The sequence below is a fragment of the Leptopilina boulardi genome, unplaced genomic scaffold (assembly GCF_019393585.1).
Source record: "Leptopilina boulardi isolate dan_hultmark-lab unplaced genomic scaffold, ZJU_Lbou_2.1 LbouV2_324, whole genome shotgun sequence".
NCBI classification, from domain to species: Eukaryota; Metazoa; Arthropoda; class Insecta; order Hymenoptera; family Figitidae; genus Leptopilina; species Leptopilina boulardi.
Window position 1 is genome coordinate 2,502,903 of NW_026137890.1, and position 25,022 is coordinate 2,527,924.

General features: G+C 30.1%; 1 protein-coding gene across 1 annotated transcript in view; it reads right to left on the bottom strand.

Moving 5' to 3' along the window:
- Positions 1-25,022, bottom strand: part of LOC127284407 (neural/ectodermal development factor IMP-L2) — a 127,841-nt gene that overhangs the window by 13,682 nt on the left and 89,137 nt on the right. The window contains exon 6 of the mRNA XM_051309817.1: positions 18,339-18,649. Coding sequence (XP_051165774.1) covers positions 18,339-18,649 — 311 coding nt within the window. The remainder of the gene's footprint in view (positions 1-18,338; positions 18,650-25,022) is intronic.

The window sequence follows — 25,022 nt, forward strand, 5'->3', positions numbered from 1 at the left end:
CACGATCCTACATTAAAAATAAAGATCAGGCTTTACCAACTTGATTAATCAGCAACTTGTCTCTAATTTATTATAATACATAATAAATAAATTCTACCTTAGCTCGGGTTGTGACACAAAGTAGCTGATTAAAATATTTATAACCACTGTCAAAGGAGTCTGCCAACATCCTTATAGAAAATGGCCCATCAAGGATAAACGCTACCTTTTGGTGGCTAAAAGTAGACCTCAAACAGAGTAATATACATCTCATTTGAGTTTTCTGGAATAATGGGAACATGAATAAAATTGTCCCTAGCGGATGGGTTCAACGCGATTTGAACGGAATAGCGCACGGTTGGCCTGAACTAAATTTTATTCAAACTTTCAGTAACTCTAAATTTTTTTGTTGATTCTGAATTTATATTTTTTTAGGATTATTTTAAGACAAAAAAGAAAAAAATCGGCGGAGGGCTTTTTGAAATATACCATTTTAAAAAAAAAAATTTTTTTACTAAAAACTAAGTTACAGATTTATTTGAGTTGACTCGTTTTGTTTGTATTTTTTTTAATCAGTCTAATAAATGTTAAGGTATTTAAAGGATAAGTAGGATTTCATAGCTGCAAAAGGTTTTTAATTTGACAAACAATGTACCGTTGACAAAAAATATTTTATCGAACTAAATATTTGAAATATAATTTGTAATAAATCTGTAATAAAAATTACAATATTTTTTATACACATTTTAACGATTTATAAATGAAGTTAAATTTTAAAAATGTTTATGCAAAATAGCTGATGGAGAATTTGATTATGTTTTAATTTTTTTCTATTTTGTCATATTTTATTTGGTATTTTGAATTTTGGAAATCTGTTATCAAATTTGTAATTAGCGACCCCGAAAACCCCCTAGTAACATTTTTTTTCTTTGTGTCTAGATGCATCATCGACGTTCAGTGGGTTAAATATTTTTCTTGTCAAAGTCTTATTAATTGTTTACTGTGCTGCCATCTAGCGTTCACCGATGTAACCTGTAACTTGCTGTCGATAAACGTTGTCCTATACACACAAATAGTACACAATAAACACATTAATTTTCACTATTTATTACCCTTTCAAATGCTTTAACCCTTTGAAGCATACATTTTTCTTTAACAGGAATTTATCTTTGAAGTGCATTATAGGGGGTTTTAAGGGTCGCTGATTACGAATCCGAAGCCAGATTTTAAAAATTTTCAAAATTCAAAATGGCGAACCCAATATGGCGGACAATTTTTTACAAATTGATTAAATTTGCTTGAAACTGGTTACTCAGGGGTTTTTGGGGTCGCTGATTACGAATCCGATGTCAGTTTTATAAAATTCAAAATGGCGGACCCAATATGGCGGACAATTTTTTACAAATTGTTCAAATTTGCTCGAAACTGGTTACTCAGGAGTTTTCGAGGTCGCTGATTACGAATCCGATGTCAGTTTTATAAAATTCAAAATGGCGGACCCAATATGGCGGACAAATTTTTACAAATTGATTAAATTTGTTCGAAACTGGTTACTCAGGGGTTTTCGGGGTCGCTGATTACGAATCTCATGTCAGTTTTTCAAAATTCAAAATGGCGGATCCAATATAACGGACAATTTTGTTAAAATTGATCAAATCCTCTCTAAACTGGTTATTTGGGGGTTTTCGGGGTCGCTGATGACGAATCCGATAATATGGCGCCCAAAATAGTTAAAAATAATTTGGATCTGTTACAAGATGTGACTTACTGATGTTAAATCGTATTTTGATTTTTATTCGCTTTAGCGTTACCCAGAGCTAACGATGAGGACGTAGCGAAATTTTAGCTCCATTTTTTTTGTTTTTTTATTTTTTTTGCTTTTATAATTTTTTTTTGTTTTTCTGTTTTAATAATTTTTTTTTACTTTTTTAGAAAATTTTTGTAAACTGAAATAAATTGTTTGGCCCTATTGGCCCGATTTTCGAAAATCTTTAAATGTGATATGCTTTAAAGCAATTACGATCAGCCAAAAGACACAGAGGTACATTACAACTGCTACATTGCCATTTTGTAACTCTTCTTTGATCTTTAGTGGAACAGTGAGCACAACGTCGTGCTTTGTTTCCTTCCATTGTCTCAGGCATATGAGCAGAAGCAGTTTTGGATTGCCGTTTTCTTTACAAATGACAAAAGCGTTTGTTACATATACATCTACAAAGTGCCAAAATATTCTGAGCCACCATCTTTTTGATTTTCGATTTATTTCGTACAAGGATTTCAACATGTCTGCCTTGTCAACATAACCCATGTGTTTATTGTAATCCTGCACGATTTCAGGGCAACTGATAGATTTAGAAGTGCCATCTTTCATTTTACGATCGATAAATGTTGCAAGCAATGGATCATGATAATTCGATAGGAGTGACACAACTCGATTATTTTTCCATTTCAACCACGTAATGCCCTTGTACGAACTTCGAAATTCATGTTCTCCTCTTATCATTTCTTTATCAGCTTTTTGGTGTTTCGGCAATGCAACTCGATTGGATCTTACAGTACCACAGGCCATGATGTTGTCTACCTTCAAGGAAATCATAAGTTCCGTGCTGGTAAAAAAATTATCGAAAAACACTCGATGGTTACCTCCGACAATTTCGCGTGTCAGATCTTTTACTATTCTCGATCCTAATGACTTTTCTGACACATTACTCACTTTTCCAATGTATATCTGAAATTCGGAGACAAAGCCACTTTTATCAGCACGCACCCAAACTTTATACCCTCTTTTTATGGGCTTCATTGGCATGTACTGCTTCAATGAACTTCTCCCTTTGAAACGAATCATACTTTCGTCGATTGATTGATATTGATTCGGTTTGAAACACATTTTGAAAGTGTTAGAAAGTTTATCAAGCAATGGTCTGATTTTGAACAACTTATCATATCCAGGTTGCCCTTTCTTCGGTTCTTTATAATTATCATTCAGATGGAGATGCGATAATATGAATCCAAAGCGGTTGACTGTCATAACATTCGAGCTCAATAAGATCTTCAGGAAACAAACATTAAAAAATATCTAATGGTGACGTAGCTAAAGTCGGAATACTTGGACCAGAATCTCTAATTTAAGGTAAATCATCTTTTGATCTTAATTTTTTTCCCAAATTCCATCTAAATTTGACAATCGTTCACTGAGAACATGACTAAAGTCATCGTCACTATAGTTGTCACTTTCGACCTCAATACCAGTTTCTGCTGCAGTTTCCATTTCATAATTCCTTACTGCTTGAAAATCATGAAGATCAACATCCTCATCCTCAGAATCACATAATCCATCGTTTGATTCAGAATCGCTGGGTATATCAGCAAACTCCACTTCCACGTTTAATATACTTTTCCGTCTTAATTCCATTGAAAAGATGTATTAATTATTAGACGAATGCAGATAAATATGCACACACTATAAATTATACTTCCCACAAACAAGCAAGTGACAAATTGTTACATTCTCAGAAGTTTCGCAAATGTCACAACACACTTATTTATCAGCAACGGCGTTAGAATGCCAGTAAAAATTATAATGAAACGATATGTAAAGATGTCTTCTTTGATAGGTGTATGAATGCATGTATAAAGATGAACGTTCATATACACAACAAATTTACTTGTACCTCACATGTAATCACGATTCATACACAGACACACACACACACACAAAAGCGCCATTTTGAATTATAAAAATCCAAATTCATATTCATAAACAGCGACATCAAAAACACCGTAATAACAAGTTTTAAGCAAATCCGATCAATTCTTCATTTTATCATCCGCCATATTGGATCCGCCATTTTGAATTTTGATAATCCAACATCTTATTCGTACCCAGCGACCCAAAAACCCCCCGAATAACAAGTTTCAAGCCATTCCTATAAATTTTTCATTTTCTCATCCGCCATTTTGAATTTTGAAAATCTAACGTCATATTCGTAATCAGCGCCCCCAAAAACCCACGAGTTACATGTTTCAAGGAAATCCGATCAATTTTTCATTTTGTCATCCGCCATATTTGATCCGCCATTTTGAATTTTGATAATCCAACATCATATTCGTAACCAGCGACCCAAAAACCCCCCGTGTAACAAGTTTCACGCCATTCCTATAAATTTTTCATTTTCTCATCCGCCATATTGGATCCTCCATTTTGAATTTTGAAAATCTAACGTCATATTCGTAATCAGCGCCCCCAAAAACCCACGAGTTACAAGTTTCAAGGAAATCCGATCAATTTTTCATTTTGTCATCCCCCATATTGGATCCGACATTTTGAATTTTGAAAATCTGATGCCAGATTCGTAATCAGCGACCCCGAAAACTTTATAGACATTATTGTTAGGTTATTTCCTATTCTTGTTTAGTTACAATTACATTTATTGTAAAAAAACGCTATTTTTAAACTTAATTTGTTTGTAACATTTATTTTATTTATAAAAAACACTTTTTTAATGTAGTTATATTGTAATAGATATTCTAAAATACATTTTAAATACATTTTGTTACTGAAATGTGTAAAATAGTGGCTGAAGTATTGAAAAAAGTGCAAGAAAAAAGGTGACACTCAGGAGTGTCACTATGCTGCAAAGGGTTAAAATAAAAAATTAATACTTTTTCACTGCTTTTTTATTATTAAAAAATCATATTTAAAACACTTTTCATTGAATTATATAAAAATTTGACAGAAAACCCTGATATAACAGTGCTCCATATTTTATCTTTTATTTCACTTATTTCGTATTAAATTGATACAAATAAAGTCTTAAATTACTCATGAACACTTTTTCTACAAATACTAATAAATACTTTATCATATTTTATTTTTTAAATAACATTTTTAGTGACCGTTGTGTTCCCAACGGTGTTTCAACGCTATTCCGTTCAAATCGCGTTGAACCCATCCGCTAGGGGTGTCCCAATGTCTAATAAGCACATATAGACTGGCAATTTTTTTAAGTAACACAGGTAGAAGATAAGTTCCAATCTTAAAACCATTTATGTTAGTAGGTCTCAATAGCGTCTCATTATCTTTTAAAATGCATAGAAATATCCAGCAGGAAACGTTTAATTGCGTCGCTAATACGAAATAAAACATGGGCAATGTACTTCTATAGGCACATATGTGAATACTTTTGAGTGACTTAAGCAGAAGATAAGTTCTGATATTAAAACCAATTATGGCTGTAGACAGAGTATCTCGTGAGCTTTCAAAGAGAGTAGAACAGTCCGGGGGTTTTTCAAAGTTAAAAATGTCCGATCTAATATGGCGGAAGAATAAAAAAAAATCGTTCGGTATTGCTTAAATATGATTACTGGGGAGTTTTTGGGGTCGCTGATTACAAATCTGATGATACTTTTTCAAAATTCAAAATGGCGGAAACAATATGGCGGATATATGTTTTTAAATTTGAAGGTTATGCTTGAAACTCGTTAATCAGGGGTTTTCAAGGTCGCTGATTACGAATCTGATATTAGTAAATTCTATTGATTTTTAATTTTCCTATCCGCCATATTGGATCCGACATTTTAAATTTTGAAAAACTTACATCAGATTCGAAATCAGCGATCCCCGAGATCCCCCGAGTAACGATTTTCATGCGAATCCGAACGATTATTTAAAAAATCGTCCGCTATACTGGATCCGCCATTTTTAATTTTGAAAAACGGACACCTGATTCTTTATCAGCGACCCAAAAAACCCCGAGTAACGTTTTTCAAGCAAATATATTGATTTTTAAAAATTTGTCCGCCATATTGGATCTGCCATTTTGAATTTTGAAAAACTGATTTTAAATTCGGAATAAGCGAACCCGAAAACCCACGAGTAACTATTTTCAAGGAAATATGTTTAATTTTTAAAAATTTGTCTGCCATATTGGATCCGACATTTTAAATTTTCCAAATATGACGTCTGATTTGTAATCAGCGACCCCAAAACCTAAGAATACCCAGTTATACTTAAATTAAATTAATTACTTTTTTGTACTGTACACTCAAATTCACCCTGTCGAAAAAGGTGCCACAACGCGACTTTTTGTGGGGTTTTTATGTACCCTACAGTGTCAAAAGATTAAATATTTTTTGCAATTATATTTGCAAATTTTACAATTATAATTTAGAATTAAATTATTTAATATCCTGCTATTAAATCTTGTTTTTTTATGGAATTTAAGCAGCTGGGTCCCTCCGACTCAGGTTAGGCACGTATGTCAAAAAATGAACTCAGGCACGTGAGGGTTAACAGAGGTGAATTCAACTAAGGAACAATAGTAAAAATTTTTAATACACTTTTAGTGGAAAATACAAATTTTTTCTTTTTAGAACTTAAAGAGGAGACTGACATGTACACTTTATTTAAGTTTCATCACAATCAGAGGTGTAGAACACATAAATAATGTAAATTGTTTATAAAATTGTTATTAAAAATATCGAATTTTTAGGTTTACAATTTTGCAATTATATTCATTGAAAAAAGGAAAATTTTTTATATAATCAGTATAAGTTTCATTAATTTATTGCAAACGGTTCTTGAGTTATTAATTTTTCTTTAAAATGTTGTTAAATTTTGTTTATGCAAAAAAACTAACAAAAATTTAATATTTCAAAAAACGGTTAAAAGTGTTTTTTTCTTTTATTATAAACTATAGATTTTCATAAAAGTTTTTACATTTTAGAAAATCAATGAAAATTTGTTGACACGTTTGACCTGGAGTTACTCACTACGTAGTGAGTGACAGGCGCCGCGCTACGTTCCGCTAGAACTCTAATTTAGGTATTCTATTCTACAAAGTCTGTGGAAAAATTAAATTTATTATTAAATTATAATTTTCAAATATAGTAGATCACTCAATTATCAACTAATGTGAAAATTACGGATTTTACATCATTAATCATACCCATAAATGATAAAGTATATTTTTAATTTTTTAACAAATTTAATTTCTTATAAACTTATATTAATATCCGTTGAAACACGTGTCTTGTAGAACACATATCGACACATAAACATCATACATCATAAAACGTTGACAGGCGAAAGCTCATTTAATAAGAATTTTAAAAATAAAATGTGGATTTTTACCAAAAACAACTAACATCTTGACTAAATTACGTAAATTCAAAAAAATTATCATCTATAATAAACAATTTTTTTTTTGCAAAAAAAATCAATATTTTTGCACTAAAAAATATCAATAAAACTATGGTTCAGGATAGGAAGAATGCCGTTTAGAACACTAAAATCGATCGATAAATTTTTTTGAAATTAATTTTTTTTAAAAAAGGGTCAAAAATATTAATTTTTAATAACAAATTTTTTTTTTTTGCAAAATCGTTTTAGGGGGTGATTGTGCATGTAAAATACTATAAGAAAAATAACATTTTAACGAAAAATAAATTTTTTCAGTTTTAGGTGGCACGTTTCAGAAATTCTTAGTTAGCTGTCAACTACTAAATTGTTAATATGACGTAAAATTTGTGGTCAGAAACCCTAAAGACACAATTACTTTCATTTTTATAAAATCAAATTACTTTTTAGCAAAGTTGACAGTTGATTTGACAGCTGTCAACCGTCACATTGTTAATTTGACAACATATTCGTGATTAGTGATCCCAAAAACCTTTAGAACGGTGTACTGTTCATTTATACGTACTTTCAATTTGTTCGCGTGTTAAAAAGTTAGATGGACCAAACTTGGTAGACTCCATTCAAAATTGTTATAGAATGAATTTTTAGTTACATGAATATTGAATTATAAAAAAAGTTATTTAAAATTAAGTTTCATTTACTTGTATTTGAAAATGTGGAATAGCCGATATGATAGTGGGTGTTTTAGACGTTCACGCTCTGAGCGCTCTAAAAATTAAGGTGTGATTGGTCAATTCTGGTATACTTGCTTTATCATTGGTTGCTATATTCGCATCCAAGGGCGTTATTTCACTTGCTATCCCGCTCGGTCTATAGATGTCCTTTTGCAGTTATAGACCGAGCGTGACAGGGCGCTCTTTTTCTTTTAGTGCGGATAAAGCAACCAATTAAAATGCAAGTTACACCAGAATTATTGAATCACACCTTGATTTTTTAGAGCGCTCAGAGCGTGAACGTCGAAAACACCCAGTGAAAATTCATAACTATTTTTTAAACTATTATAGAATTCTTAACTATGTCCGGCTAAATTTTCAAATTTGTTCAACTTCTATACATCTTTCTGAACTACGAATTAAAGACATTTGCACTGAAATATCAGTCATTTCTGAAATTATAAGTCATTGCTCAAAAATGACAAAAGAAGTTAAAGCCATTTAAATTCTTTTAGCAATTTTTAACGAAAAACAAAAATTCGTTAAAGATCAGACAAAAGAATCAGGTAATATATGATTAGCTTCATTTTACGCTTAAATGTTTAATTGTACAAAAAATTAATTGTTTATATTCATATAAATTTATATTTCATATAAATTGTTTATATTCATATAAACAATGTAATAAATGAGAAGTTACCATTCTCATTTATGCATATTAATATGTATATGAACTAATTTTCAGGATTAACTATTAAGCAATCAATATTACATTTACCCGAAAAAACAGGGTCGGAAGTATTTCTTTTTGCATGAACAGCATTCACATTAATAGATCTGCTCTTCGTGAACTCTACGTGGATGTAAGAGCCGTATACATCCTGAGTGGCAATTTAAAAGATGTTTTTGGGAATGTTAAGAGAGTGAATAATGCTTTTAAAACCATTAATTTTTAGCTTCATATAATTGAATGTGATGAGCCCTGAAATACTTCTGCATGCACTACTTTTTCCAATATAAGAAGACGTATGCTGACGATGATAAATACAAATTTTTTCCGATTACCTTAAAATTAATAAAATTTTCGAAGATAGATAAGAGTTTTGCAGAAACTCAATTCACTATGCAGTATTCATTCATAAACAATGTGGACGATTAATTATTTGAAATTGAAGATCTACACTGAGATAAAAATCTAGTGCTTGCAACAAAATTGTTTGGTTAGGCAATTTTGGTTCTTGCAACCAAATATTGGTTGGCTGAATCAAAGTCGTAGAGTTATCTTAACCAACCATTTGGTTAGGCCAACAATATTATTTGGTCGAACATTTTTAGATTCCAACCAAAATTTGTTTTCGACAGCAAAATAATTTGGTTAACACAACAAAATAGTTTGGTCTAAAAAACCAAATGATCGTTTGTTGTCCTAACCAAAATTTGGTTTCGACAACCAAATAATTTGATTCGCTCTCACAATCAGCTCATAGCTTAAGAGAACAGTTAGTTTAAATCTCTCACAAGGATGGGTAGTCCAGTCGTCAGAGCTCCCGACCTTTAGTTTTAAAACAGAGGTTCGATCCCAGGAGGAGATGAGATTTTTCAAAGTCCACAAATATTTCAATTGGTTAAATTTAAAATCAATGTTAAAATAATAATAAATAAATAATAAAATAAATAAAAAATATAAAAAAAAAGAAATAAGGTAGAATAAAATTTTTAATTTCACAAAAAAACTGTTCGTTTGATCAACCAAACATTTTTGTTGACCTAACAAAAAAAATTTAGTTGAGCTAACCAAACATTTTTGTTATGTCAACAAAAAAACTCAACCAAATTTTTTGATTGACTTAAACAAATAGTTTGGTTGCTTAAATACCAACAAAATTTTTTTGTTGGCCCAATCAAATTTTGGTTGCTCTGACTAAACATTTTTCTCAGTGTAGAAAATCAATTTGATTTGGAAGCCGGGCATTCAGAAAATCAACTTGATTTGGATTTGGAAATCGATGATACCAAAATTGAGTTCATAGAGGATTAATTTAATGAAGAATAAATTGTTAAACTGTTTAAATTTTCATTTAATTCATTTGTTTATTTTACGTTAATTTGAAAATATGTATTTAATTATTCTAAAATGTCTTCCCTAAGAGCAACGCATATTTAAGGATATTCTTTGGAAATCCGCAGGTTATCCAGTTGCTTGGGACAGTCTGGATATTTCTAAGATATACTTAGGATATCCTAGGACATCCTCAGGTTATCCATTTGCTTGCGGCAGTTCCTTATTGAAAATCCCTGTACAAGAATCTTGTACAAAAAAATGTACATGTTCAGCAGCTGAACTTGTACCAGATCAGGTGCGGAAAATTTACATTTTCTTGCACCAGAATTTGGAACAAGTTCTTGTATCAGATCTTGTACCAGATCTTGTGCAAGATCTTGTATAAGAAAATATATTTAATATTTATATACAAAAAATGTACATGTTCTTGTATGTATTCTTATGCAAGTTCATGTACAATTACTTACGCATGAAACCGTTTATGTTCTTGTACAAGTTTATTTAAAAAAAAATTTTTTTTTTTAAATTTGATATTTTATTAATTTAGAATCATTAAAACTCTTTAATTATGTCCCCTAAAAATTATTGTGCAAGATCTGGTACAAGTTCTGATATAAGAACTTGTTTCAAATCAAATTAAAATAATCAAGACATAATAATCGATAAAATCAATAATTAATTGTAAGATCCATTTAGTTAATAGTTAAGAAAAGAACAAGCAAAGTATGTAAAATGATACTTTTTACGTGCTTTATACAAATCGACAAAAGTACATGCTTTCTACAAATTAGCAAAAGTACTTGTCTATAATCCGTCTCATCCCAAATCAAACGACTTTCTACTACTATATAAACCAAAGAAATTACCACTGCGAATGTCAGAAGTTCCGAATAGATTTATATCGTGTATATCGTAGAGCGGCCTTTTAATTTTATAACAAAGTATTACTGTATTCTTTCCGTGTTCGGTGCAAGTCAATTAGTTTTTCACTTAGGAACAAGTTTCTTTCCTTCTAAAGGTGTAAGAAAAGCAATATTGACAGTTAGAATCTTTAATATAATTGAATTAATTGTCGAATTTAATGATTATTATCACATTAAAGTTATAATACATAGTAATTTTGAGTTGCTTTTCACGCACACATAGAAACAAGTTTCTTTCCCTTTTAAGGTGCAAGTGACGCTAAATCAACGTAAATTTCAGTGTATAAACTTTAAAGATAATCATTAAAAACAAAAACTTGTTTTGTTTATAACGTTTGCAATTATTGAATCTAATTAGCTCGCCGAGACAGGGTTTTTTGATTCAAATTAAAAATAAAACTTCGGTTAATTACGACTGAAAACAAATTATTTATTTACAACATTTATTTACAACAACACAAAATTGACTGGACGTTTTTGCGTCGACGGATACGGACTGACATCAAGTTTAATATCCTAGATTTAATAAATCATGAACCGCGCCATCGGTTCCTATACATTAAAAGTATAAGATAATATGAACGTTGTGATAAAAACTATATTGACAATGATAAGTACGATCAACTCGCAAGATTCGCGAAACATTAACGACAGTTGTGTGTAACGAGTAAAACTACTGATTTATCGAACAGAAAGCAAAATAAGTTAAAATGGGTAAGGGTGAACAAAAAAATATTTATTCGCGGTTAATAAAAAATTACTGGAAGAGAGTACAGGTTACGTTAAGTTTACTGGGAGATCGCGATAATCAATTCAAATCTCAATTTAACCGGCGTCCATCGGATACGTTGAACCGCAAGGTAGAATCGGCTTCGATGCGGATCCAGCCGCGAAATCTGCTTGTCGGCGTCAACCGGAGAGTTTAGAGCCGTTGGAAAATCTTCTGATTAAATGATGATCCTCGCCTGTATGTCGTTGCGAAATGCTATAAAACCTGTGTAGTTTTACACGTAATTACTTATACTAGAGTAAAACTGTAGTATAATTTAAATGTTTTAAAACAAAAAGTATTTCTCGTAAGAATTTAGTGCATTCGAGTAAAACTCGACATACATCAGATATAAAAGTAAAACTCTATTCACGAAGAGTAAAACTCTACGCTTGCAGAAAGGTAAGACCTTACTGCTCTGAGTAAAACTCAGTTCTGATCTGAATTCGCACTTAATTCAAAAAAATTCTTTGCGCAGATGTTAAAGCCATAAAACTTACTGCGCAACAAGTAAAGTTGTTAATATTCAGGAACAAAGGTTCCTGCATGGGATCCTGTGGAGGTTCATGTACAGGGATTTTTATTTAAAAATTTGTTTTAAACTTTCAGGCACAGGAACCTGCAAAGGAACTTTAGGTAACTAATGTTCCTGCACAGGTTCTTGTACAGGATCCCTGTTCCAATATCCTGCAACGGATTCTAGTGGGATCCTGAGTAGGATTCTTAACAGGATCCTCTGTAGAAAACCTCTAGGAATCCTTTAAGGATCCTGTCCAGGAATTTTTTACTTTTTGAATTTTTAACCCAACCTTTAAGTTTTTAGCTTTAATTTGTTTTTTTGAAACTTCAAAAATCTTTTGTAGTTCCTGAAATATGTTAAAAAATGTTCGAGAATGTTTTTATACAACCCAGCAGCGAGGCGGCGAAAAGTGATGATTGACGGCTGAGTTGTAGGAAAACATGCTCGGAGCTTTTTAACATATTTCAGGAACCACAAAACATTTTTTAAGTTTCAAAAATGCAAATTAAAGCTAAGACCCTAAAGATTATGTTGTAAAATTGTCAAATTTTTCAACGCATTATTCTAGACTATGCCTGGAGTCAAAAAACATTAGTACGAAAGTAGAAAATTGCATAATTTTTTCTTGAAATCTTTTCGGTGTAATAAATACCAAAAAAAAAGAAAAAAAATTTCTTGCTGTACATTGAGAAACAGAATTTTATCAGCTTTCCAACTATCTAAGTTAGAAGTCTCTATCTTTTTTCTAACTTAAAATATCTTGCTTCAAATTCAGCACCAAATTTCTTCTCCTCGCACGTCAGCTGTTCCGACAATTTCCGACGGTAGTGTAGTTGCAAAAATTGTAGTTATATTTGTATTTTCTTTGCTTTTTTTAATGCCTGACCCGACATTTGCTGCTGAAGCGAGGAGCAAAAGTAAAAGATGGTCGGCTGTCAAATGGAATACGCAATTGAAATATTTTTAATTAGTGAATTATGGGGCGTACTTTCGACCGGATATGAAGAAAAAAAGTATACTTTACTTGGGCATAAAGTTCGAAATTCCCGCACAGCAAACTTTCAGCCCTTATAATGTAATATACTATTTAATAGAAAATTTTGATCAAAATAAGCAACCCTGCACGGAGAGAAAAAACGGGGCTTAATAGCACGGTAGTAGTTTGTGAGTTTATCGCATTGGCGCTTCACTTACCCGTCGAGCATGAATTCATACCGGATCTGCGTGAGCAATCTCTGTACTATGAAGCCGTGGTAGTAGTACTTTGACAGTTCGAACCGCGTACTATGTAAGTAGCGGCGCCACGCGGATGCCGCAAGAATCAGCAACGTGCTACGTTTGCACGAGTTTCCTCCTATTTCGGTAAGAGAACCTTGCAAATGAGCAGTGATCCGTTTTTTGAATGTTTGTGACTTAAAATTTATAGAATTTTATACGTTTGGATGTTTTTATGGTAAGTATTAATTAAAAATTAATTTGTAATTGTTAATCATTTCCTACATTTAAAATTTTTTTTAAATGCAATTTATATTTTTATATTTTCAAAATTTAATAATTTAAATTAATATAAATTAAATTTAATAATTTTAATACTTTTGTAGACCATAATATTTTAATAAATATAGTCGTAATGGAGAAAAAAATATATATATAATAATAATATATAATAAATATGTAATAATAATATATATAATATATAATAATTATAAATATATATATATATATATATTTATAATAAATATATATTATTATAATAATAATAAATATATATATATTTATAATTATTATATATTATATATATTATTATTACATATTTCTATATATTATAATTATATATATATATTTTTCTCCATTACGACTATATTTATTAAAATATTATGGTCTACAAAAGTATTAAAATTATTAAATTTAATTTATATTAATTTAAATTATTAAATTTTGAAAATATAAAAATATAAATTGCATTTAAAAAAAATTTTAAATGTAGGAAATGATTAACAATTACAAATTAATTTTTAATTAATACTTACCATAAAAACATCCAAACGTATAAAATTCTATAAATTTTAAGTCACAAACATTCAAAAAACGGATCACTGCTCATTTGCAAGGTTCTCTTACCGAAATAGGAGGAAACTCGTGCAAACGTAGCACGTACAGAGATTGCTCACGCAGATCCGGTATGAATTCATGCTCGACGGGTAAGTGAAGCGCCAATGCGATAAACTCACAAACTACTACCGTGCTATTAAGCCCCGTTTTTTCTCTCCGTGTGTAATTTAAATTAATACCTGTTGTGTATTGTGATTGTAAAAAATTTTGAACTTAAAATGGTTAAGATAAATTAAAACAATTTATTTAAACACAATAGTTTTGATACAATTCTTGTCTACTTAAAATTACTGCTTATTACTTCTTATCATTTTGAGCGATTTTTAGTGAATGAATACTCTCTTAAGGGTTCCTATCTACCTTCCTCATTACCTGGGCCTTCTAATATGGTGGGAGTGCAACTACACCTTCTCTAACAGTTAGAGGATGGTTCGAATGACCACCTTTAGACACAATAAGCTAGACCCTAGGTATGTTTTCAGCAATTTAGAAGTGTTTGGTTTTGAAATTCTATATTTGCACATTTTTAATGGTGTTATGTCCAGAACACAAATAAAGACATAAAGTAACTTGCTGCTAAAATCTTGAATAGGTACAGACAATTTTTATTAAATGTTTATTCTCCAGTAATATAATTTTTGGGTTTTTTCCTTTCAAACACATTGATGATTCTATTCTATCACTAATCCCTTAAGTGATGTTATAAAAAGTAATTATAGTATTTAAGATTTTACTTTAAATAGAAATACATTTTTTTATTGTTACGCTATATTTTTTTGTAAATTAAATAAAAAAAATTAGGCAAGTTCGAGTTATACTCGCACTAAATTCTAAGATTCCGTATACCAATCAAATTTCATCAACAATTTTAATTTTTTTTAATTAAAAGAAATTTAAAAAGATAATTTATTTATCTATTTTATATTTTAAAACTTAAAGAAAAAAATATAAATACTGTAAAAGGACAATCATGTCATCAAAATTTATTAACAAGGAACACTGGGTAGGTGTCCCCCTTCGATTTCGTTCATCTTGATATATGTTGTAGTTCTCGAAAAACTAATTAACACGTATATTTTTTTATCGGCAATGGTGAAAATTTAAGGGGTGAAAAACAACCCGTAAAGTTTTTACGGAAATTTAGAATTTTCATAATAAAAAGAAAAATTCAATAAAAAAATTTTTTTTGATCAATAATAATTTAGCACGAAAAAAAGGAATAAAAAAGTAGCATTTTTACCAACAACCCTGATGAATTTAGGGGTAAACACCCCAAAACTGAAATTTTCGTTCAAAATTATATAATTCCTCGCTTTATATTTTATATTTCTAAGCACAAAAATAAGATATAAGAGTTATAAAATATTAACAAATGTAAAAAACATTTGTCCAGGGGGTAGATAGGGGTAAACAACCCCTTAAAGTATATTATTTCAAGTAAAAGACATTAACAGGAAAAAATTTATTTCTTTTGCACAAATCATCTATATAATAAGAGGGATACTTTCTTTTCATTTTGAAAATATTTACAAGATTGGAATTTTGTTTTCCGGGAGTAACTACCCCTAAAAATTATTTTTCCATTCAATTAATACTGTTTCACAATTTTAACTGCATTTTTATTTGCAAATTAAGAACGTTTGGGTCCTGAAAAATCATCGCAATAATCTTCATATTTTGTTCGTAGGGTGGATTGGGGTAAACAACCCTTTAAACACATTATTTTAAATAAAGGACTATATCAGAAAAAAAATTTATTTCTTCTGCAAAATTCATCAACAATATAAGAGAGATACTTTCTTTTCATTATGAAAATATTTTTAAATCTTGAACTTTATTTATAGGGGGTAACTACCCCTAAAAAATATAAAAAAAATTTAAATGAAAAGAAAGTATCCCTCTTATTTTGTTGCCGTTTTTTGCAAAAGAAATAAATTTTTTTCTGATAAAGTTTTTTATTTGGAACAATATGTTTTTAGGGGTTGTTTACCTCAATCCACCTTAAGAACAAAATATGAAGATAATTCCGATGATTTTTCAGGACCCAAATATTCCTAATTTGCATATAAAAATGCAGTTAAAATCGTGAAACAGTATTATTTTAATGGAAAAATAATTTTTATGGGTAGTTACCCCCGGAAAATAAAATTCCAGTCTTGTTAATATTTTCAAAATGAAAAGAAAGTATTCCTCTTATTATATAGATGATTTGTGCAAAAGAAATAAATTTTTTCAGTTAATGTCTTTTACTTGAAATAATATACTTTAGGGAGTTTTTTTACCCCTATCTACCCCCTGGACAAATGTTTTTTTACATTTGTTAATATTTTACAACTCTTATATCTTATTTTTGTGCTTAGAAAAATAAAATATAAAGCGAGGAATTATATAATTTTGAACGAAAAGTTCATTTTTGGGGTGTTTACCCCTAAATTCATGAGGGTTGTTGGTGAAAATGCTATTTTTTTATTCCATTTTTCGTGCTAAATTATTATTGAGCATAAAAAAAATTTTTTATTCAATTTTTCTTTTTATTATGAAAATTCTATATTTCCGTAAAAACTTTAGAGGTGGTTTTCACCCTTTAAATTTTCACCATTGCCGATAAAAAAATATACGTGTTAATTAGTTTTTCGAGTACCACAACATATATGAAGATGAACGAAATCGGAAGGGGACACCTACCTAGTGTTCCTTTTAAGTGTATTTGATTTGGGTTAATTTTTTTAAAAAGTGAGTAAAAACTACTTTTGTTGGAAACGTAATTAAATTGAAAATGATAAATGGGTAGTCCTCTAAAAATTTTTTTTTATTTGAAGAAATTCTAATTTTGATTAGTATACGGAATACTAGAATTCAGTGCAAGCGTAAATCGGACTTACCAAAATTTTTTTAAATATAACACAGGACGGCAAATTTTTTCCGACTCAGTAAACCTGTTTAGTCCGGTTTATTAAGTCGAAAAAAAATTGGTGGTCCTGTGTAATTTTCACGAATCTGAAATTTTAGAGAGTAAGACACTCTAGAAGCACTACTAATTGTCTAAATTGTACGATTAAATTGTAAACGTATAATAGAAGGGAAGGATTACACAGCCCTACAAAAAAAGTAGCGGGGATCAGAGTACCCTACCCCTTGAAACGTATTACTCGGGGGTTTTCGAGGTCGTTGATTACGAATCTGAAGTTAGATTTTCAAAATTCAAAAAGGCCGATCCAATATGGCGATTAAATATTTTGAAAATTGGTGATTTTTTAAGAAATTTTCTTTAAGATTGGTATATTTTCATGAAACTTTATTCTTGTGGTTTCATACTCTACATTCGCCAAATCACCAACCAATGTATAGCTGTGGTCATTGGATGACGACGCCTTTTGGCCCACTTTCTCACTCTCTTTCTTTCTCTCACCACGTGGAGGTGTCCTGGACGCAGATACAAATAAAAAGTTATTTCACTACTATGGACTAAACTTCTATTCGTAGTAGATAGCTCTTCTTAAATAGCACGTTGCATACATTATATTTACCTATAACTAACAAATTTCATGAAAATATACCAATGTTTAAGTAAATTTCTTAAAAAACCACCAATTTTCAAACAATTTAAGCGTCATATTGGATCTTTTATTTTGAAAATCTGACTTCAGATTCGTAATCAGCGACCTCGAAAACCTCCGAGTAATAAGTTTCAAGCAAATTCAATAAATTTTTAAAAATTCGTCCGCTATATTGGATCCGCCGTTTTGAATTTTAAAAATATGACTTCAGAATCGTAATCAGCGACCTCAAAAACCTCTAGATACCAAGTTTCATATAAATCTAACAATTTAAAAAAAAAATTATAGCACCGAAAATTTGACGTTTTTTGAGATTAGGAAGATATTTAGACCCTTAAGACCTAAATGTACATGGGGGTAGGGTACTCTTATCCCCAAACCCTGACACTTTTTTGTGGGGCTGTGTTATTTAATGTACAGAAATATTGAAGTAAGAAAGCAGATTACTTAATGATGATTTGCAAACAAAATACCGCGATTAAGCCCACCTTAAATAATTTTATGATTAATTGATTTGGTAGACATTACTTTATTTTTCTGCAAAATATAATTATGTGAAATTTACCTTAAGTGGATACAAGAAAGTATCGACTGAAACTTCAAAGTCTCCAGATTTAGCAACACATAAAAATCTTCCCATATCTTCCCATGTTATACTTTCAATCAACAGATCACCATTTTCTAAAACACTATATCGGGAATCAATATTAGAATTAATTCGCTTCTCATAATTATCCAACCAGTATGTTTGAGGTCGAGGATTACCACTGGCTCTACATGGAATGATGACCGTCGACTCGAGATTAGAGATTACCATGCTTGCGTGCAAAGTAATTGTTGGTTTACTAGATTCCCGACAAGTGCCTTTCAGATTTCCTAAATCAGAAACAAAATTAGAGAAATTCTTAAATAATGAGTTAATAATTGAGAGTTCGAAAAGCATATCCGACGCAGCACTAGGGCGTACGTACTGTTTGTAGTCGGGTAGTAATGAGCGAAACTGAGCCGCCCACTGCTAGCTGATTATTACCAACAGTGCGTGCGTGTAAATGCAGCGTCGCATAGTTAGGCAATTATTTTTGATGTATTTTTATGTCATTACTCCTATTTAATTCTATGATCATTTATAGAATTTATTATTCAATATACTTTAACCCATGAGAAGTACATTACACTGGGGGACCAAAAACGGTGATGTCGTACTTATTTAAAATTTCTTGTGTTTATTGATAGTTTGGTTCTTATTGAACCAGAATATACAAAAAAAATTCATTCGGTCATTTCCATAAAAAATAAGATTAAAGCGTCAAAAAATCCCTTTTTCAGAACTTTTTGAAGCACTGTAATATGAAAACGCAACATGATAAAAATCTCTACAAAGGCTTAAATGAAAGCTTAAACCTTCAACTTGTAATTCCAAAAACTAAAAAATGAATAACAATTGCAATGAGACTTATTTATCATGTAATTGCTATCTCAAACAGTACAAATAGCTGGGTTAGAAAGCACTTAACAAAAATCGATTTTCATAACCGGATTTATTTAAAACTTATTACGCATGAGTTAGCTGTAGCCAAGGTCAGATGAGTAAATATTAATTCAGATAAGTCAGTTGTTGTTTAATTTTTGTTGTCCATTTTTAATCTATAGTGTTGAATCTGAAAAATATTTATATCGTAATGCGTGACATAAGATTTTTCTTAATTATTTTTAAGTCGTAGACATGATATTTCCCAAGTTTCTTGCCATACGTATCGCCAATAACGACTACCACCGAAGACATTTTGTTGTATGATTTTGGCCGGACTTTTACCCACATAGCACCAAAGATTTAATAAGTATTTATTATATATTTATTTTCTATGTTCGCAGTATTTAGAATATACTTAAGGTTACTTTAAAGGTTAAGTAAAGCTTCTGTAAATATTTAAATGTCCGCACTTGAGCAAATGTTTAGCGCGAACCTTGAGTGAAGCTTGAAATTAAATATTCGTTAAGCTTTTATTAATAATAATAATAATATAATTAAAATAACTATATCTCACTTGTAGCTTAAGAGCAAGATTTTTTTTCCAATCATAGTTGCTCGTATAGCTCGGTTGGTTAAGTATTGCGTTTGCGTTCGTCGAACCCGTGTTCGATCCCCGGTCCCCCAAATTTATTTTCAAAATTAATTTCGTTATTTAAAGTCTCTAAAAAATTGATTAATCAAGTATGAGTCCCTAAATTTAAGAAATTATTTTTTTTTCATTTTTGAAAACTAAAATTTCTTAACCCATTAACGCCCAAAAACTGAAAATTCTTTGTACACATTCAGGCTACGTTATTTTAAGTAAATCGGTCAACATTTTCTACGAGAGGTACATTTCCTATAGGTCTTGAGTGTGCTCTTTCCGATTCCGGTGTCAAAAATTAATTTCGTCTGAGCTTAAATTAAATATGGCGGTTTAAATGTCAAAAAACACAAAAAAAGTTTCATTTTTTTCAGTTTGACATTTTTTTTCAATCGGAAAAAATATAAGAATAAAATTAAATTATCAACCATAGGTGCATAAAAGTTGTGTGCTTTCGAGAAACGTAAAGTAGAATAAAAAATTTCAAGATGGCGGACTAAATATGGCGTCAAATTCATTGTAAAATGTGAAAATTTTGTGCAATATTGGTCAAATTGACAAAATGTAACTGGATTTGCCTGAATTTTGTTACTCGGGGGGTTTTGGGGTCGCTGATTAAGAATCTGAAGTCGGTTTTCAAAAATGCAAAATGGCCGATCCAATATGGCGGATGAAATTTTAAAAATGCATTCAATTGGTTTGAATTTCCATACTCGGAGGTTTTCGGGGTTGCAGATTACGAATTTGAACTTCATTTTTAAAAATTCAAAATGGCGAATTCAATATGGCGGATGAAAATTTTAAAAATGCATTCATTTGGTCTGAATTTTCATACTCGGGGGTTTTCCGGGTTGCTGATTACGAATTTGATCTTCATTTTTAAAAATTCAAAATGGCGGATCCAATATGGCGGATAAAAATTTTAAAAATGTATTTATTTTGTCTAAATTTTCATACTCGGGGGTTTTCCGGGTTGCTGATTACGAATTCGAACTTCATTTTTAAAAATTAAAAATGGCGGATCCAATATGGTGGATTTTGAAAAAAATCCATCGTATTTACATGAAATCAGTTTCTCGGGGGTTTTTGGGGTTGCTGATTAAGAATCTGAAGTCGGGTTTGTAAACTACAAAATGGCGGATCCATAACCACTATCTCCATAAAATCCAATGTTTGCGCATGCGCACAGAAAAAGTTGATGAATTCGTCGAAAAAGTTTAAAAATTTACTAACTTCGTGCCCATCCAGAAGATAATATCTAGTTCATGAAAGTTTTACTAACTATTTCTTTCTGTGTGTATGTCACTAGAAATATTCAGACATTTGAATAAATAAATTTTTAATTCAGTATTAATAATTAAATCTAAAATAAACAAATTATATTTAAAAAAATAAAAAAAAAATAACATTCTTAATTTTGTCTACCTCCACGTGGTAAGAATTGGTAAACGCCTAAATGGGCTGCTAAAAAAAACTGAAAACCCCTTCAGGCTATTTGAACGGATTTTTACATTTTTCATTTGTCATATTAGATTTTATGGAGATAGTGGTTATGGATCCGCCATTTTGTATTTTACAAACCCGACTTCAGATTCTTAATCAGCAACCCCAAAAACCCCCGAGAAACTGATTTCATGTAAATACGATGGATTTTTTTCAAAATCCGCCCTATTGGATCCGCCATTTAGATTTTTTTAAAATGAAGTTCAAATTCGTAATCAGCAACCCCGAAAACCTCCGAGTATGAAAATTCAAACCAATTGAATGCATTTTTAAAATTTCATCCGCCATATTGGATCGGCCATTTTGCATTTTTGAAAACCGACTTCAGATTCTTAATCAGCGACCCCAAAACCCCCCGAGTAACAAAATTCAGGCAAATCCAGTTACATTTTGTCAATTTGACCAATATTGCACAAAATTTTCACATTTTACAATGAATTTGACGCCATATTTAGTCCGCCATCTTGAAATTTTTTATTCTACTTTACGTTTCTCGAAAGCACACAACTTTTATGCACCTATGGTTGATAATTTAATTTTATTCTTATATTTTTTCCGATTGAAAAAAAATGTCAAACTGAAAAAAATGAAACTTTTTTTGTGTTTTTTGACATTTAAACCGCCATATTTAATTTAGGCTCAGACGAAATTAATTTTTGACACCGGAATCGGAAAGAGCACACTCAAGACCTATAGGAAATGTACCTCTCGTAGAAAATGTTGACCGATTTACTTAAAATAACGTAGCCTGAATGTGTACAAAGAATTTTCAGTTTTTGGGCGTTAATGGGTTAAATCAATTTATTCATTAAACTGATTCAAATTAAAGATATAGTTATTTTAATTATATTATTATTATTAATACAATTAATACTTTATGATTAGATAATTTTAAAATCCAGCTATCTGGGGGAACATTTAACGAATATTTTTTTCAAGTTTCAATCAAGGTTCGAGCTGAACCTTTAACGAATATTTAATTTCAAGCTTCACTCAAGGTTTGCGCTAAACATTTGCTAAAGTGCGAACATTTAAATATTTACAGAAGCTTTACTTAACCTTTAAAGTAACCTTAAGTATATTCTAAATACTGAGAACATTGAAAATAAATATTTAATAAATATTTATTAAATCTTCGGTGCTATGTGGGTATATATCGGGGCTAATTTATTATTGAAACTCTCTATTTTAGTATGAAGTGCATCAGCATGTTTTAGGCGTTCGAGCGAGTTATAAGCAGTATCTTCGGCAGCAATGCCTTCGATTTTTAAGTCTGATAATTTTTGGCCACTACGTCTCAATTCACGTGTATGATTTATGTACGTGGGGAAACGACTACAAAAGAGTGAACTGTGTTATTGTACGCAAATTTTATTTTTAATAAAATGTCATATTCGCGCTGATCATCTATGAAAAGACTAGCGATCATAGATTTGAAGTTATTATTCACGCGTTGTACGAGATAAAGGAGTATAAAGGAGTGGTGCTTTGATCCGAACCGAATTTACGCATAAAATTTGTTATGTTACTGTAAACAAATTCTGTACCATTATCTATTAGAAAAACCTTGAGGTTTCCCATCGATTAACGAGTGTGTACAATGATCTCACGATGTTATTATAAAAATTATGGAAATAAGAATAAACAATCTATTGCTTTTATTTATATTCAAGATAACTAACTACATTGTGATCTGTTTATGTATATATCAAATTTCGAACTTACACTGAGAAAAAAGCACTATTGATTCAATAGTGCCGATGCTATTGAAATCAATTTTTTTGAAACAATAACATATTTTTCGAATCAAATTAAAATATATTGAAATAGAACAATTCATGATTTTAAACTAAAAGCTTAATGTTTTCTATAGAAACATTTTAAGTAGTTGTGATGAACGTAGAATTTATATTATCAAAGAAACACTATTTGATTTCAATTAAGTGTACTCATTAATTAATTAAAAAAAGTTGTTATATTTAAAAATATTGTTTTTAATTTGTAAAAAAGTATATTTGAAACAACACAAATTGCTTTCGATTCAATAGCACATGCTGTTGTTATAATAAACGGCATATTCACATACGTTCAAATGCAGATGCTATAAAATTGACAGTATACGTAGTTGAATCATAGAACAATTTATTCAAAAATTAGAAATTTTTGTACTAAATGCATTCTTTAAACAGAAATCACATTCCTACGATTTATTTTAATATAAACTAGATTTTTTGAAAATTAATTTTCGTTAATTTATTAATATTTAATTAATAAATAATATTTAAGAATTCAATATTTTAATAATAACCTTTTTGGAGCTTTTACTTTTTCAATAATTTCTTACAATATTATTTTAATGATTTATTGCTTCCTCGTGGAGGAAGCTTTATAGTCTTTTCGTTTAAAAAATTTTTAAAAATGGTGAAAACAAATTTTTCTCTATATAGAAACATGTTATATGAGATCCTGCTCAATTGTCCGGATGTATATACAGTAAGAAAAGCACAAGTGTAGTCATAGGAAAGAATGCCTTACGCATAAGTTTGTCTCATTCGCACTCATGGGCTGTGACTACCATGGTACTTTTCTTACTGTATATGTGTGTGTGTGTGTGGATCTTTTTTGTGAAACAATATCTTTAACAGGTTTTAATGGATTTGTGTAAAATTTAGTAGGCTTATTTATCACATTAATCTCTCAAAAATGACGAAAGAATTTTTAAAAATACCCCCAAAAAAAATGTTATCGTCTTTTTTCCAAAAATTTTTTTTAATTGAAAAATTTTTAAATAGAAAAATTTAAGGTGGTATATAATAAAATCATCTTCCTTACGTCAAGATAAATCGATTGATATATAAAGTATAATTTGATTTAAATTTTAAGAAATTATGAAAATTGAAAAATCAAAAATTCATATTTTAGCTAAAACATTTTGTGTTTATTTAAATTCAAGTTAATACTTAAAATAATTGTATTCTTTGCGTTGAAAGAATCGATACGTATATATAAAGTATATGTTACACCCAAAATTAATAAAAATTTTCTTAATTTTTCAAAAAATTTAAGAAATTTAAAACAGTTTTCAACTTGAAATGTTTAAATCAATCAATTGAATTGGAGAAATTTAATTTTTTGCTTCACACAATGAGGAAGTAAAATGTTTATGAAATAAACATAAAAGACCCCCTCCTTGTTTTAAGTATTATGTTCATTTAGAAAACTATAACTCAAAAATTTCGATCGCTTATACACAACAAAATTTTTCCTGCACCGTATGAGGAAGATTTTTTTTTCCTTTTACAAATGGTTGTGTTTCATAGTGGTTAGGGTCTCACGGTAGCATCCGGCAAACACGGGTTCGATCCCCCATCCGTTCTAAGTTCCCAGCCGGCTCTAAGTTAAGAATTCGAAGTGTATGTAATGTATGAAAATGTATAAAAAAGAGTAAATTTGAAGATATGTTCTTGAAATGATTATCAGGTAACATGAATTATTTGATAAATAATTTTTTCAAAAACATTAATTATTATTAGCAACTTAAAGTAAAATAGAAATTAATTCAATAAAATCTGTAATATAATTTATTGTGTATACTTTAAATTGAATAGCATGGTTTCTATACTTCAAATATT